The following is a 20,451-nucleotide window of genomic DNA, read 5'->3' as shown; positions in this document are numbered from 1 at the left end:
CGTGTGAGACAAGTCCAACGCGCCTAACTGCCGTGCAGCTAAGTGCGCACAGTATACGCACTGGTGCTTCTATTTACGTGTCCGTTCGTAACTTCCATTATTTAGCCCACCAGTGTTACTGTTATAAAAAGAACATGTCCTAAATTTAGCGCAAATAGCTCGTTCTGCAAGCTTCTAAGCCCTGCCTAAGTTGCGCTTGCTTTTGCCGGCCTCAACCAATCGCACAGCTGCCAATAATATGTCATATGTTCTAGTGTGGGAAGTGAGCTGGTGGGTCAGATGGACATTCTTTTTTCCTAAATATATATAGCTTATATGAGTGAAGTTTGCGTTAAAAGTAGCGTCTGTCAGTGTTATTCTAATCGGGCAATCTTTCCGAATGAACCAAACTTGCATTTTGTTTTCATGGCCCCTTTTACAGCTGAACAGGTGTTACTCACATATTTTTTTCGATTCACAAAAAAGTTTATTCCGTCTACACGGCTCTGTTGAACGTCCTGACTTGGCCGTAGTTCCATTTTCGGCGTAGTGCTACATCTCCGTCTCAAAGAAACATTTTACCTTTACCGGTTCGAACGACAGCACTTCCCTCCTCCGCATCCTAAACTCTCAAAAGATGAAGAATCCCTACTTCGCCGACTGCAGAGCAATACCTTCCCTCACCCAGTCCGCCTCCATCGCATGTTTCCAACGCAATTCCCGGCCGCATGCAAGTTCTGCTTACAACACGGTACTCTTCCCCACATCATATTAGAGTGCAAGCACAACCCCAACCTCCCCCCTCTTCCATCCCCCCTTCCCACCCCCGAGCTGTGGGAGAACCTGGTGACCAGCAGCGACCTGGACGTCCAGACACTTTTGGCCTCCAGAGCGAAGGCTGCCGGCTCATCGCATGGCTTCCTGGAATAAGGAACCACTCCCAGTTCACCGGCTCAATAAAATGTTTCTCACACACACCTTTCCGGGTGCGGACGCTTCCACGCACGCACTAAATCCCCCAGCAGTGCAGACGGCAAGTACTACAACAGCACTGTTGCCGCAGTGAAACACAGGGCATCCCCGATTTACCAGTCCTGTACAGTCCGGTGGCAGTCCGAGGACTGCTTTTGGACTAGGCGTGCTATAGGGAGAAAAAAATGGCCGTGTATCTGCTCACTTCGCCGTAAATATCGTCGAAGGATCATAGACCTCTGCCGCGCTTGCCACGTGAATGCCTTTTTCTTTTCGCCAACCTGTCGCCCTCTTCCCCTCCCGTATCGTTGCTCCCACGATAAACACGGCGGAGGTTTTCTAAAAGTCAATTGAATGTTCCCGCGTTCAACTGCTCGGGCGCAATCTATGGAACATTTCGTTACTGCGGACTTCTTGGAACGCCGCCACGAGGTCTAGGCTCGGGCGCGAGCGCTCCTTGTATTGTTTGGTCAAAACATTGTTTTCAGCGCGTATATTTTATTCGCTATTGCAAAAACTGAGCAGCCGTGCATTTCAGTGCGCGGCACTTTGGCGCCGAGTACAGGGTTTTCGCGGCGGCGAAGCCGTAGTCGGCGGCGCCCGCGTAACCTAGCGAGTGATCGAACGAGACACCCCAGGCAGAAAGAAAAAGGAGCAGCGCGTGGCGAAAGTGTCAGGGGCAGGACGACACGCGCTGCTAAGGCGTCAACTCCCAGCGCGTCGCCACGGCTCAGTATGTCTCACTGCAGGCCTCCCCCTCACACTTACGCCAGGCGCTCCTCCTCCGTTCGCGGCTCATCCGAGCCACGTGACATTTGCGCGGGAGGTTCAAACACGATTTGCAACAACATGCTCGGCGGCGGCGACACCTGCAAGATAACTCCGAAGTAGCCCCCGCCGCCGTGTAGTACTATACTCGGTTACAACTCAAGAACGGCACCACCTCATGTAGTGTATCACTCCACCAAAGCGCCGGACTCGGGACGTCAGTGCGCGCGCGTTTTGAAAGGGGTTTGCTATGAATGCGTGATATCGTCTGCCTTGTCTCACGCAGTTTGTTTGTCGTCATTGGAGTCGTTTATAAGCATTTTAAGTCCAAAAAATCACGGGAACGGCTCACGCCATGTTCAAAATCTTCCCAGTAACGCCCTACTTGCGCTGCGCGGAGAAACATCCGGCTACGGTGATAAGGCACAGCGGCAACTTCCGGTGCCGTTCATAAGTTGTCACCGAGTATAGTAGCGCCACTTTATCGTCGTGCGTTCGCTGATCCCGCGATCACTTACTTAGACGCAGCAGATATTCGCCGTGACTGAGAAGACTGCAGTTCGCGCTGCGCACAAATTTCGCATTAGGGCGTATACTAATCGTTATGTGATTTTTTAAAATTAAAACACCTCAAACACCACTTATGTGTTGATGCTCTGCTCCAAATATGCTTAATGTTTTCTTTTTGCTTAACAATGGTGACAATTGTATGAAGCGCGTTTCTAGATTCGGTGGTTCAGAAAAGTTTTGCCTATACAAAGCTCCCGCGTATGCATTAATTTTTCACTTTTGGCCGGGCGGCTGAGTCGAGGGAGAGACAGACAGTAAATGCTGTAATGCGCAGCATTCTTTGCCGAGTACCCCCACATGCAGGCCTGTGTAATGCCCTGCATACCCACAAAAATTTCCACAGATTTGGCAGAAGTAACGCCTATAATCGTTGTAATGGCGAAACGATTTGTCGAACAGTGTTTTGCAAAACCAAAAAGTAAGAAAACTAGAAAAAAATAGCAAGAATGGCGAAGCGCGTAACGCCCTTCATTTCCGCAGAACTGCAGACTTGGCGAGAGTAACACCTGTAATCGTTGTAATAGCGTAAATGAGGATAATTGTTCAGAGAGAATAAAAAAAAATGGCTGTAACGAACTCGCTGTCTAGACAGGCGGCATAAGAATGCTACGCATTAGTAGACAATTATCTGAACTTCTAGAGGTTTTTTTGTGTTGAAGTGGCCCAAGAAAGACTGGCGTCTTTAAAACCAAGCGCGAGACTGCTCCCCGTGCAGTCCACCGGCGGTCCAGGACCGATATAAGCGAGGACAAGGGCGAGGAGAAAATGCAGCACTTGCCCCTTGAGTCCTTGAGGTCCACGGTGGCCCCCAGGTCGAGCAGGAGCCGCATGACGGGTACCGAGCACTGCAGGGCCGCCTGGTGCAGGCTGGACATGCTGCGAAGAAAGGGAAAAATAAAAAAATTCACGCATCCCCACGAAGTGAATCATGACTACTGGGCGAAGCACTGGGGATCGTTCTTACCGTAAACCACCCGTGACATTGCCCACTCGCGCATGTAAATGAGTGACAACACGTGTGTACAGTATATACAATTCCAATCCAATCCGATACAATACAATTTAATCCAATCCATTTCAATCCAATCGAATCCGGTCCAATGCTCCTCGCGCATGCGCAACACGGCTCTCCAGGAGCCACGCGAAACTGTTCAATCTCTCTCTCTCTCTCTCTCTCTCTCTCTCTCTCTCTCTCTCTCTCTCTCTCTCTCTCTCTCTCTCTGTCTCTCTCTCTGTCTCTCTCTCTCTCTCTCTCATACACACACACACACGGGGAACCTGCTCCTACCCCTGCGTGACGCAAGACATTCAGCAGACTTACGAAAAGGCTGGACCTACAAACGCTCCGCTGTTAAAAATTGACCGCACTATGGCAATCGGAAGCACTGAATCACAACACAATAGCATTCGTGGTGCGGGTAAGGTGGGGTGGGAGCTGCTCTATACGAGAAAAAGAAGGAAAAACTGGACGAGCACCGGGTGGGTTTGTGTGTGTGTGAGAGTGTTTGAGAAAGAGAAAGAGACTATCTACGGGCCGTACGGAAACTCTCCCACACTGTGGTGCAGAAGAAACGCGTGTCTTCCCGAACCGCTCTCCCCACACACCTCTGTTCCGATCCCGCTAGCAATACCGGAAGGTGGCCGCCTCTTCTTCGGAACCCTAATATATTACAAATAATTTACAAATATATTGTTGCGTCCCGATAGACACAGGCAAAATCGGCTGTACGGTGTTGCACCGATTTATTAGGGGCGGGGCCTAAACTGGAAAGGCTCTGAGAGAGCACGTCAAATCTCAGCGAAAATGGCTGACCGAATCATGCGCGCGGGGCCCGGGGCACGCGTTTGTGTCGTCGTCTTCGTGCTAGCCGGCTTACCAGGAAACACGGCACGTATTCATCACTTGGAGATTGTACCAAGTGCAATAAACCCTTACATACCTTAAAAAGGGGATTGCCCTGCTTAACACACAATCCACGCGACAATATTACAAATATATTACGAATAATATATTGCTTGTAATTTATGACTTGTAACTGTAGCGGTACAACTGAGGTGTGGTGCGACGCCGCAGGTACCCGGGTCGTCGGCAAGCGTGAAAATAGTATGTCCCCATCCCCCCTCTCCCGGCGCAGGATACTTCACCAAGGCTAATAAGGAGCTCAGTTCCTCGGTATTGCTCTCTTAAAGTTATGAGTATTTTCTTCTCACCTTCTTTTTTCTCACAAATAAGCAATAGCTCCGTACCTTCCCCCCCCCCCCCCTCCTTTCTGCTCCCCAAGATTTGGTTTACCCCCCCCCCCCCCCCCACTTCGCAAATTTCAGCGGTCCGACCATGGTTGGGGAGAATGGTATCATTCTCGTATCATTCTCCCACCCCCGACCATGGTTGGGGGTGGGGAGAATGATACGAGCGAAGTTCGGCATGACAGTGATGCACCGTCTCCTCCTCCTCAATTGCGGCCCCTTTTGCTACAGGTAGAACGGAAACAGGTAAGAAAAGCTAGAGCAGCCACACTTCTAGTCGTACTGCACGCCCTCGACGACTCTCCCACGCAAGGGCCAATCCATCCTCCCCGCCCTCCAACTTCTGCCTTTTCGACATTACGAACTTCGGAGCAGCGACAAAAGGACGACTTGTCTTAGCGGAGACGTTCCGATAGAGAGAGAGAGTGGCATCGTGCGGCGCATTCGTACAACCCGCCCCCACCGTGGCCCCAGCATTTCCGTTCCTCCGACTCCCATCGCCCGCAAAGCGCGCACGGCAGGCACTCCTTTTCAGCGCGCGGTTGCGGCCCGAAAGGAAAACGCTTTGCAAGCGTAAAGTCGAACGGTAATGAAAATACTGGCATCAACTGGGCGGGCGACCTAACCGCGGTTTTCGCCCGACGACAAGACCCTTGCTCAGCAAAGGAGACGCCATTATTACGGGCACGGGAAATCTGCTGACGCCCTTCTCTGGCAATTTAAAGACGTCGCAGCGACTAAGACGAACTCCGTATACGTTGTCGTTTTCGCTAGGTTATTTTCAAGAGCTACGGTACATTTGAACGTCACGTATGTACAGCCACGATCAAAAGTTTACGGACCAGGAAAATCGCAATTTTACGTTATTTCTCTTCCGGTAGCAGCCCGACAAACTGCTGTGTGCATGTGAGATGTCGTATAGTTACTGAAGTAATGAAAAAATACGGCACGCAGTACCCTGGGCTGCCGCGCGGCAGGGGAATAACCCAAAATTGCTGCTTTCCTGGTCCGTAATCTACTGCTCTTGGGTGTGCATTTGAAGGAGCGGGCAACTTGGTTTAAAACCCAGGAATAAAGTGCATTAATCACGTGGGCTGTTTTGCGCGACGATATTAATGTTGACAACTGGGCAAAATTCAAGTACAAGGGGTGAAGTTGAGGCGTCAGGAGTCAGGAGTGCGCTTTTCATTTAGATCCAGCTGCTCCGCCCACTGGCGTCAGGCTCCTCGACCTCGGGCATACCGCCTGGGGGCACACGCCGGAAGACTTCCGGAAGACTTCCGGAAGACTTCCGCAGTGGACATTGGCTATGGACATTACAGACACACACCAGAAGACTTCCAAACTGCCCACCCCGTCTAAAATGACAACAGGAACACCCCAGAAACATAGCAGGAATCCCTGTCCTACGACAAAAAACTTTGTTGCGACAACAGAAGTGTATACGATAAAGTCATCTCTTGTTACGACACACATTTATGTCGTATCGACAGAATTTTCTCAACGACAAACATTCCTGTTGTCACAACAAAACCGCCTGTCGCTACGACAGCCATCATTCTGTCGTGACATAGCCAGCTGCCAGAATCACGACACAAGAATACGACAAGACGACGCACAAAAATACGACAAACTTCGGTAATTTTTCCTGTCGTCATTTTGGACTGGTCGTGGATGGAAAAAGGGGAAACGATCGTTTCCCATTTTTCCATCCCCTAAATTATTTTGTACTTTTTTTATTTCACAGCAGCCCCCCGTGGCAATTCAAGTGAAATGAAGACATGAAACATCAACCACGCCACAGGACCGTGGCTGTTGTTCGCTCACCCATCGCTGTCACGAGTGTCCACATGAGTCCTCCGTTCACCAGTGAGAATCCCTGTTGGACGAAAAATAGGGGGGACAAATCAGGTTTAGCTTCTCTCTTCACGGCATTCGTAAGAACATACAGCACGACGCCTGGTGGCGGGTGTGTACTACCGGCGTCAAATGAAACCCGAACACGAAAATATGAACCTGAGCGCACAAAAAGCGCGATTTCTTTCCATGCAAGCCAAAATGACGCGTGGCTTAGTTAGAAAAACAAAGTTGGGAAAAGTGGATTTCCTAATATACCACTAGAGTGTCATTATATGAACTCTACGAAGAGTATTTTTCAATTTCGCACGTTCTGGTTCATATTTTCGTGTTCGCGTTTCTTTCATTTGACGCCGATAGTACATGCAGCATACAACACACACACCTCGATCTGCGGGTGACTGTCGAGGAGCCGTTCGCTTTTTAAAGCCAAAGTCTCCTTCCCTCCCCCTTCATTTAGTTTCCTATACCTCGCCCCCGTAATTTTTGGGCCACCCAACAGTGCACACAAGTGGACTGATGACGAGATGATGATGATTATGATTACGTATGGCAAGGGGAGGCCGCGGAAGAGTGAAACGGAGAACTAACTCAGTAAAAAAGTTAGTCCCACCGGGCTTCCACAGCGCAACTTCCAGGAAAACGCAATAACCGGGAACGTATCAACGAGCGTTTACTTATCCTGTATGACCACCACACCACACAAGCAGGGTTTAGAATTTAAATATAGGCGGAATCCAACCCCGGATTGAAAAAGAAAAAAAGAAAAAAAAAATGCCCGACGCGTTCCCGGCAAGCGCAGGAGTGGCGAGTACCACTGGAGTTATAACCTCCGGAGCGATTCAGCAGGCGACATTCTGACGCCCGGGCCGACGACGCCAAAGCGGGCAGCATCCATCATAATCGTCTGCGCTCAATGGCACTAGCGTTGCGCCATTTATTTAGGTAGAGACCAGAACCCCTCCAAAGTCCCCGCGGCTCGCGGTCAATGCACCAGTACAACGACTACAATAGCCGAGGTAAAAAGCATAAAAAAACATAATACATAAATAAAAAAAGCGTAGTCGGGTGAAGAGGTTCGTGTTGGGAGCGGGGAAGAAAAAAGAAGTCCGCAAAAAGGACCTAAACGCTTTCCGCAAGTAATCTGTCACTGTGCACTTCACGAAGCGGAGGCATTTATATTCATAACGGTCGCGCGCGATATGGTGGACCGGCCAATACGCGCAGGGCATTATTGCGGCGATAAAAATAGGCACGAAAGACGGCACAATAACAGGTTTCCGGTATCACGGCAGTTTAAAAAGCGCCAGCAACTCGTACGCCTTTTAAAGCCAAAGTTGCTTCTTCCTCTTCCGTCTCACTTCCGGCGCCCAACTCCCGTCTTTTTTGGCTCACTTAAGAGTGTTTAAAGAACAGGCACTCACCCCGTGGTGAATCAATCCCTATTTTCAAAAGCGAGTACAATTTCTTGTCTCGGATGTAACGGCTCCTTTCCATCGAACGCGGGAGGCTAGGTGGCCTTTCACTTGTACGACGGAAAAAAACATTTACGACTATCTCCCGCAAAAAGAACAAGACACAAAAGAAACATCGTGCAGTAAAAAGCTACGTAAACGCCAGATCTAGATGGGGAGAACATGACGGTTTTTCTTTTCGCTTCGCTTTAGCAAGTAGCTTTTACTTTTCTGTCCATATTTGTATTTCGTTCTCTTCGTCGTCTTGATATCCCGATACATCTCGGTGTTTTTTTTTTTTTTTTTTTCTTCTGTTGGTAATCGGTCTCCTCTAGGACCGCCTTACAAGCCCATGCTCTGCCCTTTGATTTGATTTAGGAGATCTTTTTCCGGTCCGAACATCCCCGGCCGAAGAGTCAATAAAGAGAGAGAGATAGAGAACCCAGGGTACCCGGCTTAGCCCGCGGCATCATCAAACACTCCTCGTCTCGAGGGAGTAACGGTTTCTAAGAAATCGTCTGCTTTATAATCCGACCCCGGAAAATAGAGGCAGACGACCGAATAAAACAAGAACGGGGGGGGGGGGGGGGGATAAAATACGAAACTACGGCCGACGGAACCTTGCCGATGGTTCGAAGACGGCACAGGGCCGAATGAGGGGAAACTACGCAGACGACACAAAAAACAAAACACCATGGGAGGTGGTGGTGGTGGTGGTGGTATCGCAATGGAGAAAGCGGGAGTAAAATTGAACGACGCAACAGGAAAGTCCCTGGTGAACCGTCAGTTCCGTTGTCATTAGCTCGCTCGTGGCGACGGTAATCAGCGCCCCCTGTGCGCCGTCGCTGCCGCTTTTTACCCACGCGGGACCGGACCGGAAGTGAGGCGATAGTAGCAGGATGGCGATCACGCCTCCCCTGCCGCTTCCGCGCCCGTGCCGCCAATTTCGACGGGGCATTAATGTGCGCGTTTTTATTAATTACCGTGTTCCCCATTCCACGGAAGTGGTGCTGATAAATTTGCGTGTTCTCGCGTGTTACTTTTGGCATACTGTGTAATATTAAGCACGTTGGTTGGCGGCCCCAGTTAAGTGCGAGCTTAGTTGGCGCAGACGACAATACGATTCGGCGTGAAACTTCCCGTGAAGACCTGCCGCCAAGGTGACGTTCAATTCTGCGGCGTCATCACCTCGGCGTGCGCTAGAGTTCTTTTCTTTCAAGTTGTGTGGGAAGGCATGTCTTCTGAAATGTATTCGGGGTAAGAAGCAATTTAAGAAGCAATTTTTAAGAGTGTAACAAGAGCGACAACACATATTAATTCACACGCTTCCGGGTTTGAGCGATAAAATGAGGCTCTTGACGTCCTCTAAATGGTGATAAAAAAGAGGAGGGGGGCAATTCAAATCCACGAGAAAGTTATTCGACAAATTCTCGTCAGTGCCCCGGTACAACTCCACTTTTCGTTCAACAAGCATAAAATCCACCCACAACGTCGCCGACATGCCGATCATTACAAGTTGCGCGTGCAAATTTGACTACTGGCGTCTCGTACGGCCACCGCGAAGATTTAACTGCGGGAAGCGGATTTGCACTTTTTAAGTTTCAGTGCGGTGGACGTTTCTTACGTGCTTTTAGAGGGTCCTGCTATGAGGCCCGCTTACCATCCATGGTTTTGGAGTGAAAACTATACCTTGCTTCCAAACGGGGTATTTCTGCACGGATCTGGCACGAATGTTTCGTGCATTAGAGTAAGAGCACGCGATTGTGCTCATAGTACATTCACAAAATTAGCAAGTCACTCACTCACTCACTCACTCACTCACTCACTCACTCACTCACTCACTCACTCACTCACTCACTCACTCACTCACTCACTCACTCACTCACTCACTCACTCACTCACTCACTCACTCACTCACTCACTCACTCACTCACTCACTCACTCACTCACTCACTCACTCATTGATTTTAAGCATTTACGCATATGCACACGTGTTCAAGTTTACTGCCATAAACCATCTACATGCCCGCGAGAATCAACCGGGCAAAATATTTCTTTATTTTCATTTTCATTAGACAGCAATATATACCCTCGCATAATTGACCGGTTTCAATAGCACCGGGTCATCGTTTTCCTACGTCGTGCCAAAACCTTACGAAAAACAGAAACCTACGAAAGAAGAAACCAAGTTCCCAAAAACAAACGGAAAAAGAGAAGAAAAAAAAAACGAAGTCATTACTAGAGCGGTACCGCGAAAGATTGGCGAGTCGAATTCGAGCGCGCTAACTGCCCGGGCTGGCCACGAGTATGTATTCCCAGCTCGGCACTGACGTAAAATATGAAGACACAATTCCCACTCCCCAAAACAGGCGGCCGACCGCTACCAAGGCGAAGCAACGGGATGAGAGGGGGAAACGAACACGTACAGCAAAATGAGGCATTCCTGCGTTCGCAGAGAACAATTGCACGCAGGCGGATAACGATCAGGGAGACCGCCGTCGTTTCGGAAGACAATAGAAACCCCTGAACGCCCGAAAAAAAGAGAAGAAAATGGCGAGGGGGGACAATTCGACACGAAACACGCGGAATCGCGTATGTGTACACAAAGGGACGTTGGGGGCGCGAGAAATGGCAATTGTCATCGCCTACGTCCGAACAAGCAGCCAGAAAAAGGAGAAGTAAAAACGATAAAAAAAAACATGTCTAGGCGTGGGAAAGAAGTATTGCTTCACACGCTCTGTTCCCGTCGTCTGCAGCACCGGGGAAATCGCCTCGCGGCACGAACACGCGAGCCCCGCGTTATTCGTCTGGTCTACGCGTTAAGCTTCTCAGCCTGCACCGGTTTTGGAAGTTTTTCCTCTCGCAATGGGGAAAGCTGTATTCGGAGCAATTTTTCTCGACAGGACGTGCTACATTTGTTAGACTTAATATCTGCCCGAGGCTGTTTTACGCAGCTGCTTACAGAGTTGCGAAAGTCGCTGGGCCGCTGGTTTTAAAAGAGACACACGGTGTGTCGTCCGATACAATGTGGTATATGTATACGTTGCGCGCAGTAAGGCGGCGTAAAAACGACTAAGTCGGACGCAGCACAAAAACGTTAACAGTACTGCAGAAGGAAGACATGGCGCGAACCAGGGTACATTTCAAAAATGCCCCGATCGCCGAATATATTTTGATCTTTCTCTCTTTCACATTATGATTGTGCGTGCGTGCACAGATAATTGTAGAATCGGGCAGTAGACTTCAGAAAGTCGTTACTAACCACAGAACCACCGCACTTCCATGACGTCGGCGTTCCAAGAAAGTCTTCAACACTTTTTTACTCTTTTTATGTCCTAAATGCTTTAATAATGCAGTCAACAAACACACTCAGTACTAAGCACCGAGTCTGTTTGTGACTCACAAAGTACCTCAGCCAAAAAATCACTGATCAATGCCCATCAGAAGAAACTTGTTCAAAAGAGTTTTCTCTCTTTCCCGGTCTTGGGGGTTTTTCCAGCGCTCGAATTACGTCATTACAGCGGTTCAGCGGTTATTGGCCGTCTTTCTATCAGTTGCAGCAATAACCGCACCCGATAATCACTTAGAAATTGCCACAAAATCAAAGCAGCAGCAGAAAGCGCATTTGCTGTGACGAGCAATTCACGCAGTGCCGCTCCGCGCTGGCGAAAACTGTACACCTTTCGCAGGGCTTCCAGACGCGAGGGAAAGAGTGAAAGCGTTTATCGGCAGCGTTGCAGAGTCCCTTTGCGATTACAAGAAACAACAGTGCAGCGAAAGCGGTGCAGCTGACGCTTCTCCTGATGTGGACACGCACCCTAAACGGGTGATTGGCGGTGCTTCGAGACGAAATTTAATGACAGCTGCCTTAAAAGGGACGATTCGTGAATCAACAAAAACCACGCAGAGAAAATTTACCGCCAGGACGACATCGGTATACACATCGCCTAGCTGTTTTCTCAACATCAAAAATAAAGAAACAAAGGGGCGAAGGGGGGGGGGGGATGTCCGCCGCGCATGCAAGACAGACGATATACAAAGCAACGGAAGTGCGCAGTACGTACAAAGTGTGCACGAAGGCATATACCTCTCCCGACGCTCTCGACGTAAGCCGCACAATTGAGTGCCCGAATAAATTGAAGTTCCTCCATTTCCACCGCCGCTGACAGCTCTCGAAACACCGAGCGTGTCATCTCCGGAAAAACGTCGGCAGAAGATAAATACCACATCGCCGACGTGAGAGAATCGTGTGAGCGCAAATAGAAGACCCGTTCGGCCCGAACGAAAGCGTCGTCTGCACTCGCACGGAGTTCGCACGCACATACAAAAGCGCGTATACGCACGATGCAGACGACCCAGCAGCCGCGAAAATCGTCTGCTAGCACGCACTGCCTAGCAGACGATGCCGAAACTGTCGTCTGCCAGCGAGACCGAAAATGTCGTGTTTCGCGAGGCATGCTGCAGCTGCACGTAGTTCCGCTACCGCGCCGTCTGCATGCACGCGTAGCTTTTCTAACGTGCGGCGTCTCGACAACAATAAACAATAACAACGACAGTGTAAAAAAATATCCCGTTGGTAAGACGAGTAAACACGGGTGTACGCTTGACATGGACGCTGAAAACTGTGCACGGCGGATTGGGGAGAAAAAATTGAAGCGAGACGAGACGTGGAAAAAAAAGAGACTGGAAGTGTCCACACAAAGAACTGTTGAACTTCCGGGAAGCTTTAGTATTCTGAGCGGCACACGTTGGAGGAAGTGTCCTATCGACCTTTTCCTTTTTAAGCTACCCGACATGCCTCTTGTTCCCTTGTACTTGACTCTCTCTCTCTCCTCTCGTCGTCCCTTGCATGCATAACGTCAAACTGTCGCGATCGATGTAGAGCCATCTTAGGCCGGGTAGAAATTTTCGTTGCTGTGCTTCGTGCAGTGATCATTCGTTCTACCAGTTTCTTTCGAGCAAGTATTTATGAGCACTTTCGTGTCGGCGTCACCTCGGAGACAAAGCACACAGGTTCCTACGCGAATATGCGTTCGCAAGTCAGCGCCCCGATCTGAAGTGAAAAAATTATTGTAGTATGCGGGTCTGCTCTCTCTCTCTCTCTCTCTCTCTCTCTCTCTCTCTCTCTCTCTCTCTCTCTCTCTCTCTCTCTCTCTCTCTCTCTCTCTCTCTCTCTCTCTCTCTCTCTCAGACACACACACACACACACACACATTCATAAATTCCGCGCGCTTCTTCTTTAATAGCCCGCCAGTTTTGTTGCATGACGACGATAGCGTATTGTCATTCCGTTACAGTTTATTTCACCAAAATGATCGGCATAAAACTGTCTGCACCAAGGCTGCGTGTATCAGTGTACGAGCAAACCTTGATGTAGGCAGTTCCACTGCTGAAACCGCCGGGAAATTAAACTACACAACGGACGAACAATAGGCTACCGTCTCCATCATTACATATTCCTTGTATAAGTGCGTAACATTTATTTCAGGTACGAAATGGACTCTATTTGGGAGCGAAAGAAACAAGGAACACATATTACAATGATTGTTCTTAGCCATTACATGAACCGCTAATTTTTCACATACGTTTGTTCAGCGCGACAAAAAAAGTCGTTGCACAAGATTTGAACTTTCTTACTCCGCACGTAAAAAGATCTCACGTACAAAGGCGAAGCGCTGAAACAACCTCCACGTCTTATCGCTTAATCAATGCATATTCGACTCACCTGCGCGTACATTATTATGATTCGAGCGGAATAAACAAACACCCCCGGCTTCTACAGAACCCCGAGGTACGAATTTTCCGCCTGGTACACAAAAGAGGGCACAACCTGTAAAGACAGCTACAAAAACATACGGACCAACTAAGAATTACGCAATTACTTATGCAGGAGAGCCGTTGCTTTGGAAATTTAAGAAACCCCGCAGCTGCGCTCCAAATCAATACCTGCTCTCCGTTCTGTTTCCTCCCGCCTTCCTTTTATTCTTGTCAGTGCGCGCTGTCTCACACAAAGCCCGCCCGCCGACTAGGCAGATTAAGATAACCCTTCAGGGCTATATGATTATAGTAGGGGCATTTTTTTTTACCTGAACTGGTTGCCGCGGTGCAAGTGGTGCAGCATATGTTCATTTTTTTTTTTTTACTATTTGAAAACCCCGGTAGCACTCGACACTGGTCTGCACGACACTGCACTAACCTGCACCAGTTCAGGTTTAAAAAATGCCCCAGTGACACATTTGCCCCGCAGAATACATCATCGTCATCATACGTAATGATGATTATAGATGATGATGATGATGGTTATTGTAGATGATGATGATGATGATGATGATGATGATGATCGGAATCCCAGATCACTATCATCCTGCACTCAGTGAGCAATCTGGGTCTAGGCACCCCATAAAAGCACGATCGAAGTTCTTTAACTTAATTATACGGCATTACTTCATTATTTTTCTCGTATTTTAAAATATTCATCCGGTTATAATACAAGACGCCGCTACGCGTTTTTTATAACCACCTTCAACCCCCGAAATAACTGTTACGAATATTTCCTTTTTCCTCGAACTATTGTTGAATGGAACGATCTGACTGACGAAGCAGTAACACAGCAGTCATTATCTTCAGTTGAAAAGCGTTTGTAACAAGATACAGTGAAACCTCGTTAAACCGTACCTGACGGGGACGCGAAGAAAGTACGTACTAACCAGCACTACGGTTTATCCGGATGCGTTAGGAGGTTAAAGGGAAACCGAGTCGGGGATTCGGCTTAACTACGTATAAAGTGAAACTACGGCTTATGCGGGTGCGGTTTAACGAGATTCCCTGTATATATTTTTATTGTGCAATTTAAGTTGTATTGTTTGTTGACCTTGTTTTGTATGTATTTGTATTTAATTACCTGAGACTGCAGCATTTACAAATAAATAAATAAATAAATAAATAAATAAATAAATAACCGGAATCAGCAAAGGCTGACTAAGGTAATCCAAAATAGTTTCAAATGTTCGCCAACTGCACACTAAACGGGCCCGGCGCTAGAGTCCTTTACTCTTTCTCTCTTTCGCTCTCTCCCTGCTGCTAATACACCGTGCGACGAATTTCCGATGCCAGCACACTCAGCGTCGAGCACGGGACGGCTTCAGCTGCTGCCGTTTCGCCATTAAACTCCAGTTATACCACCAGCGCAAACACTTGGTAAAAACGAACCCGGACGGGACGACGAAGCAAATCAGTGAACTGCGCTCCAGGTGCACAGACAAAACGATGAAGATAGATCGGGAGAGAGGTGGAAGGACCGGCAGGATCCCCCCTCTCTCTCTTTCTCTCTACGTCGGCCCCAGATTGCGCGTTATCGATTACGACGAGGAGGAGGACAAGGGCTCGCAGGCAGCCCCGGGGGAACTCCGGGGAACAAAAGGGAACACAGTTTGGGAAGGGGGAGAGGAGGAGGGAAGAGAGGGGGAATAATGGCGCAACGGGGGAAAGGGGGTGGCGGGAGTCAAAAGGTGCGTTTGGACTGCCGCTGCACGTACTCCACGGAGAAGAAGGACACGCGACGGAGCGTGGACTTCCCGCACACGAGCGACACGGATCATTCGCTTCCCAGCGGGCACCTCGACCGTCGGCGTAATTCTCGGAAGGCACGTGCCAACTATCGGCACGTGCGACGGGAATCGACTGGAACGACTGCGTGCGCGGACTACGCCTCCTCTGCTATATGAATCGGATTGACCGTCGCAGAGCGCACATATTTTGTTATATTCGCTCCAGTTGCGAGACTTCTGTGCTACAATATATATATATATATATATATATATATATATATATATATATATATATATATATATATATATATATATATATATCAGGGTGTCGAACCGAAAAAAATACCGGTTCGGTTACGGTTCGGGTTCGGGTGAAATAATTTCGTTCCGGTTCAGTTCCGGTTCGACAAAATCACGTACCGAACCGGTTCACGAACCGGTTCGGGAGCTTGAACCGGTTCGCGAACCGGTTCGACGAGTTGAATTATCACTGAAATTAGAAAAAAACATTTACTAGTTTAAAACGACCGTCAAGTCAAAACACAAACAAAAATTCAAAATTCTGCTGTTCCCCAAGGGCAGTGGCGCAATTGCAAGGCAAACTTTAAACAATCACGAGATATTAGAAAAACAAATGAAGTGGCGACGATTTACCACCTTCTTTCTCGCTCAGACATTACGTTGTCCCAGCGACTATTCATAAAGCCACCGCCAAGACAAATGACGGTGGGATATATTTTCTGTCCTTTCCTTTTTTGTTGAAATCGCAATCGTCGCTATGCAATCACCCATCACGCTAACCTTGAAGCCTTAAATTTAGTCCTGCGTACTGGCGCGTTCAAATACCAGCGCTTAATACCAATGGCGCACATTTTTTTATATTTGTAACAAAACAGAAAAATCCTACAACAGGCACATAAATACTACCAATGAATTAGAATATTTGGTCACCCTGAATAATTTGTTAGCTGTCACCTTATCGAATGTGTTAGCCACACTTTTGTTAAAAGTAAGCTTTAGTTAATGCTCAGTCACTGCATTATTGCTCTGACCACTGCAATTCCTTTTGCGATACCGAAAGTGTGCATTACAATCAGTATGTCATCGTACCGCCTGAACCCCTACCATCGTTCCGTGTGCTACATTGCGGAATCTTGTAACACATAATGCGGTTACAAAATGAAAGGGAAATTTGTCACGCGGAGCATGATATGGGACTGTTTGGGTAGACGCTCTTTAATTCGTCCACAGCAGTACTCCCCTCCGGAACGAGTCGCAGTAGAAGCAATGTAGCGAGTTGGGCAAACGGCTTAGCAAACGGCTTAGCCACTGAGCAGCTCCTGCGGTCACACTTGTCAAGTATTAATAATTTGCAGGTGTCGGACCTTTTAAACAAATTATGAAATGCAAAAAGTTTGCACACATCGGGTGTGAGCTTTCGCTGTTGCGCAGTGGAGCACTCCTGCAGCCTGATTGCTCCAATGAAGTCGCAACTAGGGAAGGGCAAAGTCGTTTTATATCCCCTGCAAGCTGCCGAGAATGACATTTCGTTTGGTCAGCTTGCACTACGCTCGCGCCTCCAGCAGCAACAGATCATTGCTACAATGGTGCTAATTCATTTCCCCTGTTGTTACATAGAGCGTGATAGTGTTCAATTGTCGGGAGGGGAAAGTACCCGAGCAAGTACGAAGTTGATGGTACGTGAAAGAAAAAAAGGCCTGAATTGCATTGACTGTGCAATATCAACAACAGAGGGTCGAACCGTTTCGGCATGAACCGGTAACCGTTATTTCTTTTTTCGGTTCAGTTCCGGTTCGGGTTCAGCGCGCTCAAAAAATAACGGTTCGGGTTCGGGTTCAGTTCCGGCAAAAATATCGGTTCAGTTCCGGTTTACGGTTCGGTTCGGTTCCGGTTCGACACCCTGATATATATATATATATATATATATATATATATATATATATATATATATATATATATATATATATATATATATATATATATATATATATATATATATATATATATATATATATATGTATATATATATATTGTATCAACGGGTATATACAATAGGGCGCTGGTAGGCAGGGCAGCTACAATGTCCGAAGCACAGCGCGCGTCCCAAACGGCTCTGAGCGTCGTCGTCTTCTTTTCCAAGGCTATGACGGGCTTGGTTCCCAATCAGTGCGCTAACGCGTATCCCTAAATGAGAGGTTGGTCATTGCGGAACACCTGGCTAATCTTGACTCAGTCGTTGAGGTCCTTCCCGTGACAAGATCCCGTGACAATATTGCTACGGACGTAACAGATGGACGTAGGCTTTATTTACAAGCCGTGCGGAACCACAGGCAAGACGTGGTACAATGGAGGCCGGTGAGCAGCAAGCAGGGGAAAACTCTTCTTCGTCCTCCTCTTCCACATGCAAGCATACCCCTTCGATCCGTCTGCACTGCGAAATACCCTACACAGGCGATGGACCACCGACCAACGGAAAGACAACCTAGCGATCGTTTGGTACCTAACACTAGCAATTTCCCCCCGTGCAGGCGAAGCACACCGAGCGAGTTAAGGGCTGCGGCTATGAGAACGCTTCAGCCGAGCCACATGCACGACCTGGGTCTTGCGGGAGCGACGGTCCCGAGCAGTAACTTTTGCGATAACATAGTTCACAGCCCTACAAAGCGGCCAGAGTACGCAGGCCGCTTTGTCAGCGGCGTCGTTGGCGACTGGAGTCCACAACTAAACGAGCTAGACCGGTGGGTGGCGCTGATCGTAGCGGCGTGATAGCGCAGTTGGTAGCGCACCGCACGCGTTATGCGGAGGTCGTGGGTTCGATTCCTGCTTCCGATCAGGGCGGGTTTTTTCTCGACTTTGATTGCTTTATTTCTGTATCATACAAAAATGACAATCACCTCATTCGGCGCTATGAAGCACCTTCAAGTATCCGAACAACACTGGCAATAAGGACTGCATATCTGATATTATATATATATATATATATATATATATATATATATATATATATATATATATATATATATATATATATATATATATATATATATATATATATATATATATATATTATATATACATATACATATAGCGAATCAGAATGTAAAATGAGGGGCTCGGTACATTAAGACAGAAATAAGCGTAGGCGGTCAAGAAAGCAAAGGAAAAAAATGCGGTAGGTTATTTTACTATTCTTGAAACAGATGCACATTTTTTTACACGAAAGTGGTGAAAAACATGCCCGCCGGTCTTGGGCTGGCCTAACTACGGCGCGAGCCGAAGCCAGTTTCTTTTTCTCAACTTGAACTATGATATCCTCTATTTCGAGTTAAGGTGCGCTTGCAGCCGAGAGAAATCCTTTTCCTCTCCAAGTTAATGCTCAGATGAGTTACTCTCCACCACTCACTATGATGATGATTGTTGTTGTGATGATGATTATGATGATGGTGGAGATGCCCCATGGTGCGTGTGCACGGAAAATTTCTTTCTCGGGACCAGATATTAATATTCTACGCCAAAACAAACTCTCTATCGCGCGGAACCAGGCATATATCCGGCGGCGCCCCCGTTGAAGATAACCCGCGACCGAGACGGCTTATAATACACGACGAGCCCACCGTTTAGTCCTCCAAAAAAAGCTAGACGGCGGCAAAACTAGTTCCGTGCGAGCGAGGCAACGCAGCCGCTCTCGCCGTGGCATTATCAAAGTCAGAGAGCTGCGCAGGAATTCACTATAAACGGACGGCACGACGTCTGCGGCTCGTTAGACTAATCACCCGTGAACTTTCTCCGTTAAACTTCCTCTCTTGCGCTCCTCATTCCCCTCTCCTCCCCTCCCTCCTCCCCTCTCATTTCAGGCAACCGCACTCGCTTGATGCGTGTACGTGTACAAAGCGCGCGCTTTTCAAATTTGCTGTACGTCCCTTCTCCGCTACCACTTCATTCTCCATCTCCTCTCCCTCTCCTCCTCCTCGTCCTCCTCCTCCTGGTTTGCGTGAGAGGCCACAGCTCGCTATTTGAATTTTCCTTGCTCTCGCGGTCATCCCACTCCCCTCATCCCTGGCGTGCGCGTAAGGAGTAGCGCGTTTAAAAGACCCGCGGGAGGAGCTGGCGCGAGTCTTGGAATGCCTGCCGGCAATTTGCATACGCGCCTGGCGCTGAGCTTCGATGCCCCGCGATGCGCATTCCGCAAAGGGGGATGGATATCCCAGGCCCAAGAAGTGGTGTCGAAAGCGAGATGCGAGAGTAGGGGATGAGATGGCTTGCGCTCGTTAGACGGCGATTATACGCGAACGGAGAATTCCTTTCGAGGATCAAGAGGAGGTCCAGCGGCGGGAGCACACCGATGGAGAAGACTGAAGGAAGCACACAGGTAGCGCAGGGAGGGGACTGCCTCCGAGATACGGGTATTTTGACGCACACGGATATGGATACGGGATGGATACGAGATACGGTCGGGTACGGATACGAGATACGGATATTTTGCTACTACAGACAACGAACAAGTTTAGGTCTGTTATCACCAGTGAAATTGAAATCCCTAGCCTTGAATAATGTTTTCTTTCGAATTACCCTGTTGTAATTTTTTTTGGACTAGAACTGCATAAATCATGTTCGTTGTTGAATATTTTCGTTTTTGAGCCTCTTTGAGTTGTAAATGTATTTTTCACTGCTCACCGTTTTTTTATGTTCGTACTAACCACTCCCCTCTATAATGCCTCGGCCTTGAGGGTGTTTATAAATAAATAAATAAATAATAAAAAAAAAATAAAATAAATAAATAAATAAATTCGAAGGATGCTGGCAGCAGAGGGGAAAATGCAGTAAAACGCCGTTAAAACGAAATCACTTTACTCGAAATGATGCTTTATCCGAACTATTTCGGTGCACGCACTACATTGTATACTACACTGTAAAATCAGTTACACCCTTTTTATATATAACTAACACTTTTACGCTTGATAAAAAAGAACAAACACCCCAATGAAAGGGTAATTAACGATAAAAAGTATTCTTGTGTTCTTGCTATGGTGTGGGGG

At 47.9% G+C, this 20,451-nt stretch overlaps 1 protein-coding gene across 1 annotated transcript in view; it reads right to left on the bottom strand.

Moving 5' to 3' along the window:
* LOC144137919 (uncharacterized) overlaps nucleotides 1-20,451 on the bottom strand; it is a 510,196-nt gene that overhangs the window by 302,551 nt on the left and 187,194 nt on the right. Inside the window, exons 2-3 of the mRNA XM_077669938.1 lie at nucleotides 6,364-6,415; nucleotides 3,068-3,165 (exon numbers count right to left, since the gene is read on the bottom strand). Coding sequence (XP_077526064.1) covers nucleotides 3,068-3,165; nucleotides 6,364-6,415 — 150 coding nt within the window. The remainder of the gene's footprint in view (nucleotides 1-3,067; nucleotides 3,166-6,363; nucleotides 6,416-20,451) is intronic.

Source organism: Haemaphysalis longicornis, unplaced genomic scaffold, assembly GCF_048455015.1.
Source record: "Haemaphysalis longicornis isolate Haplotype H1 unplaced genomic scaffold, Haemaphysalis longicornis Haplotype H1 scaffold_5, whole genome shotgun sequence".
NCBI classification, from domain to species: domain Eukaryota; kingdom Metazoa; phylum Arthropoda; class Arachnida; order Ixodida; family Ixodidae; genus Haemaphysalis; species Haemaphysalis longicornis.
Note: the sequence above shows the minus strand (reverse complement) of the source record. Positions and strands in the feature narration are given on the sequence as shown.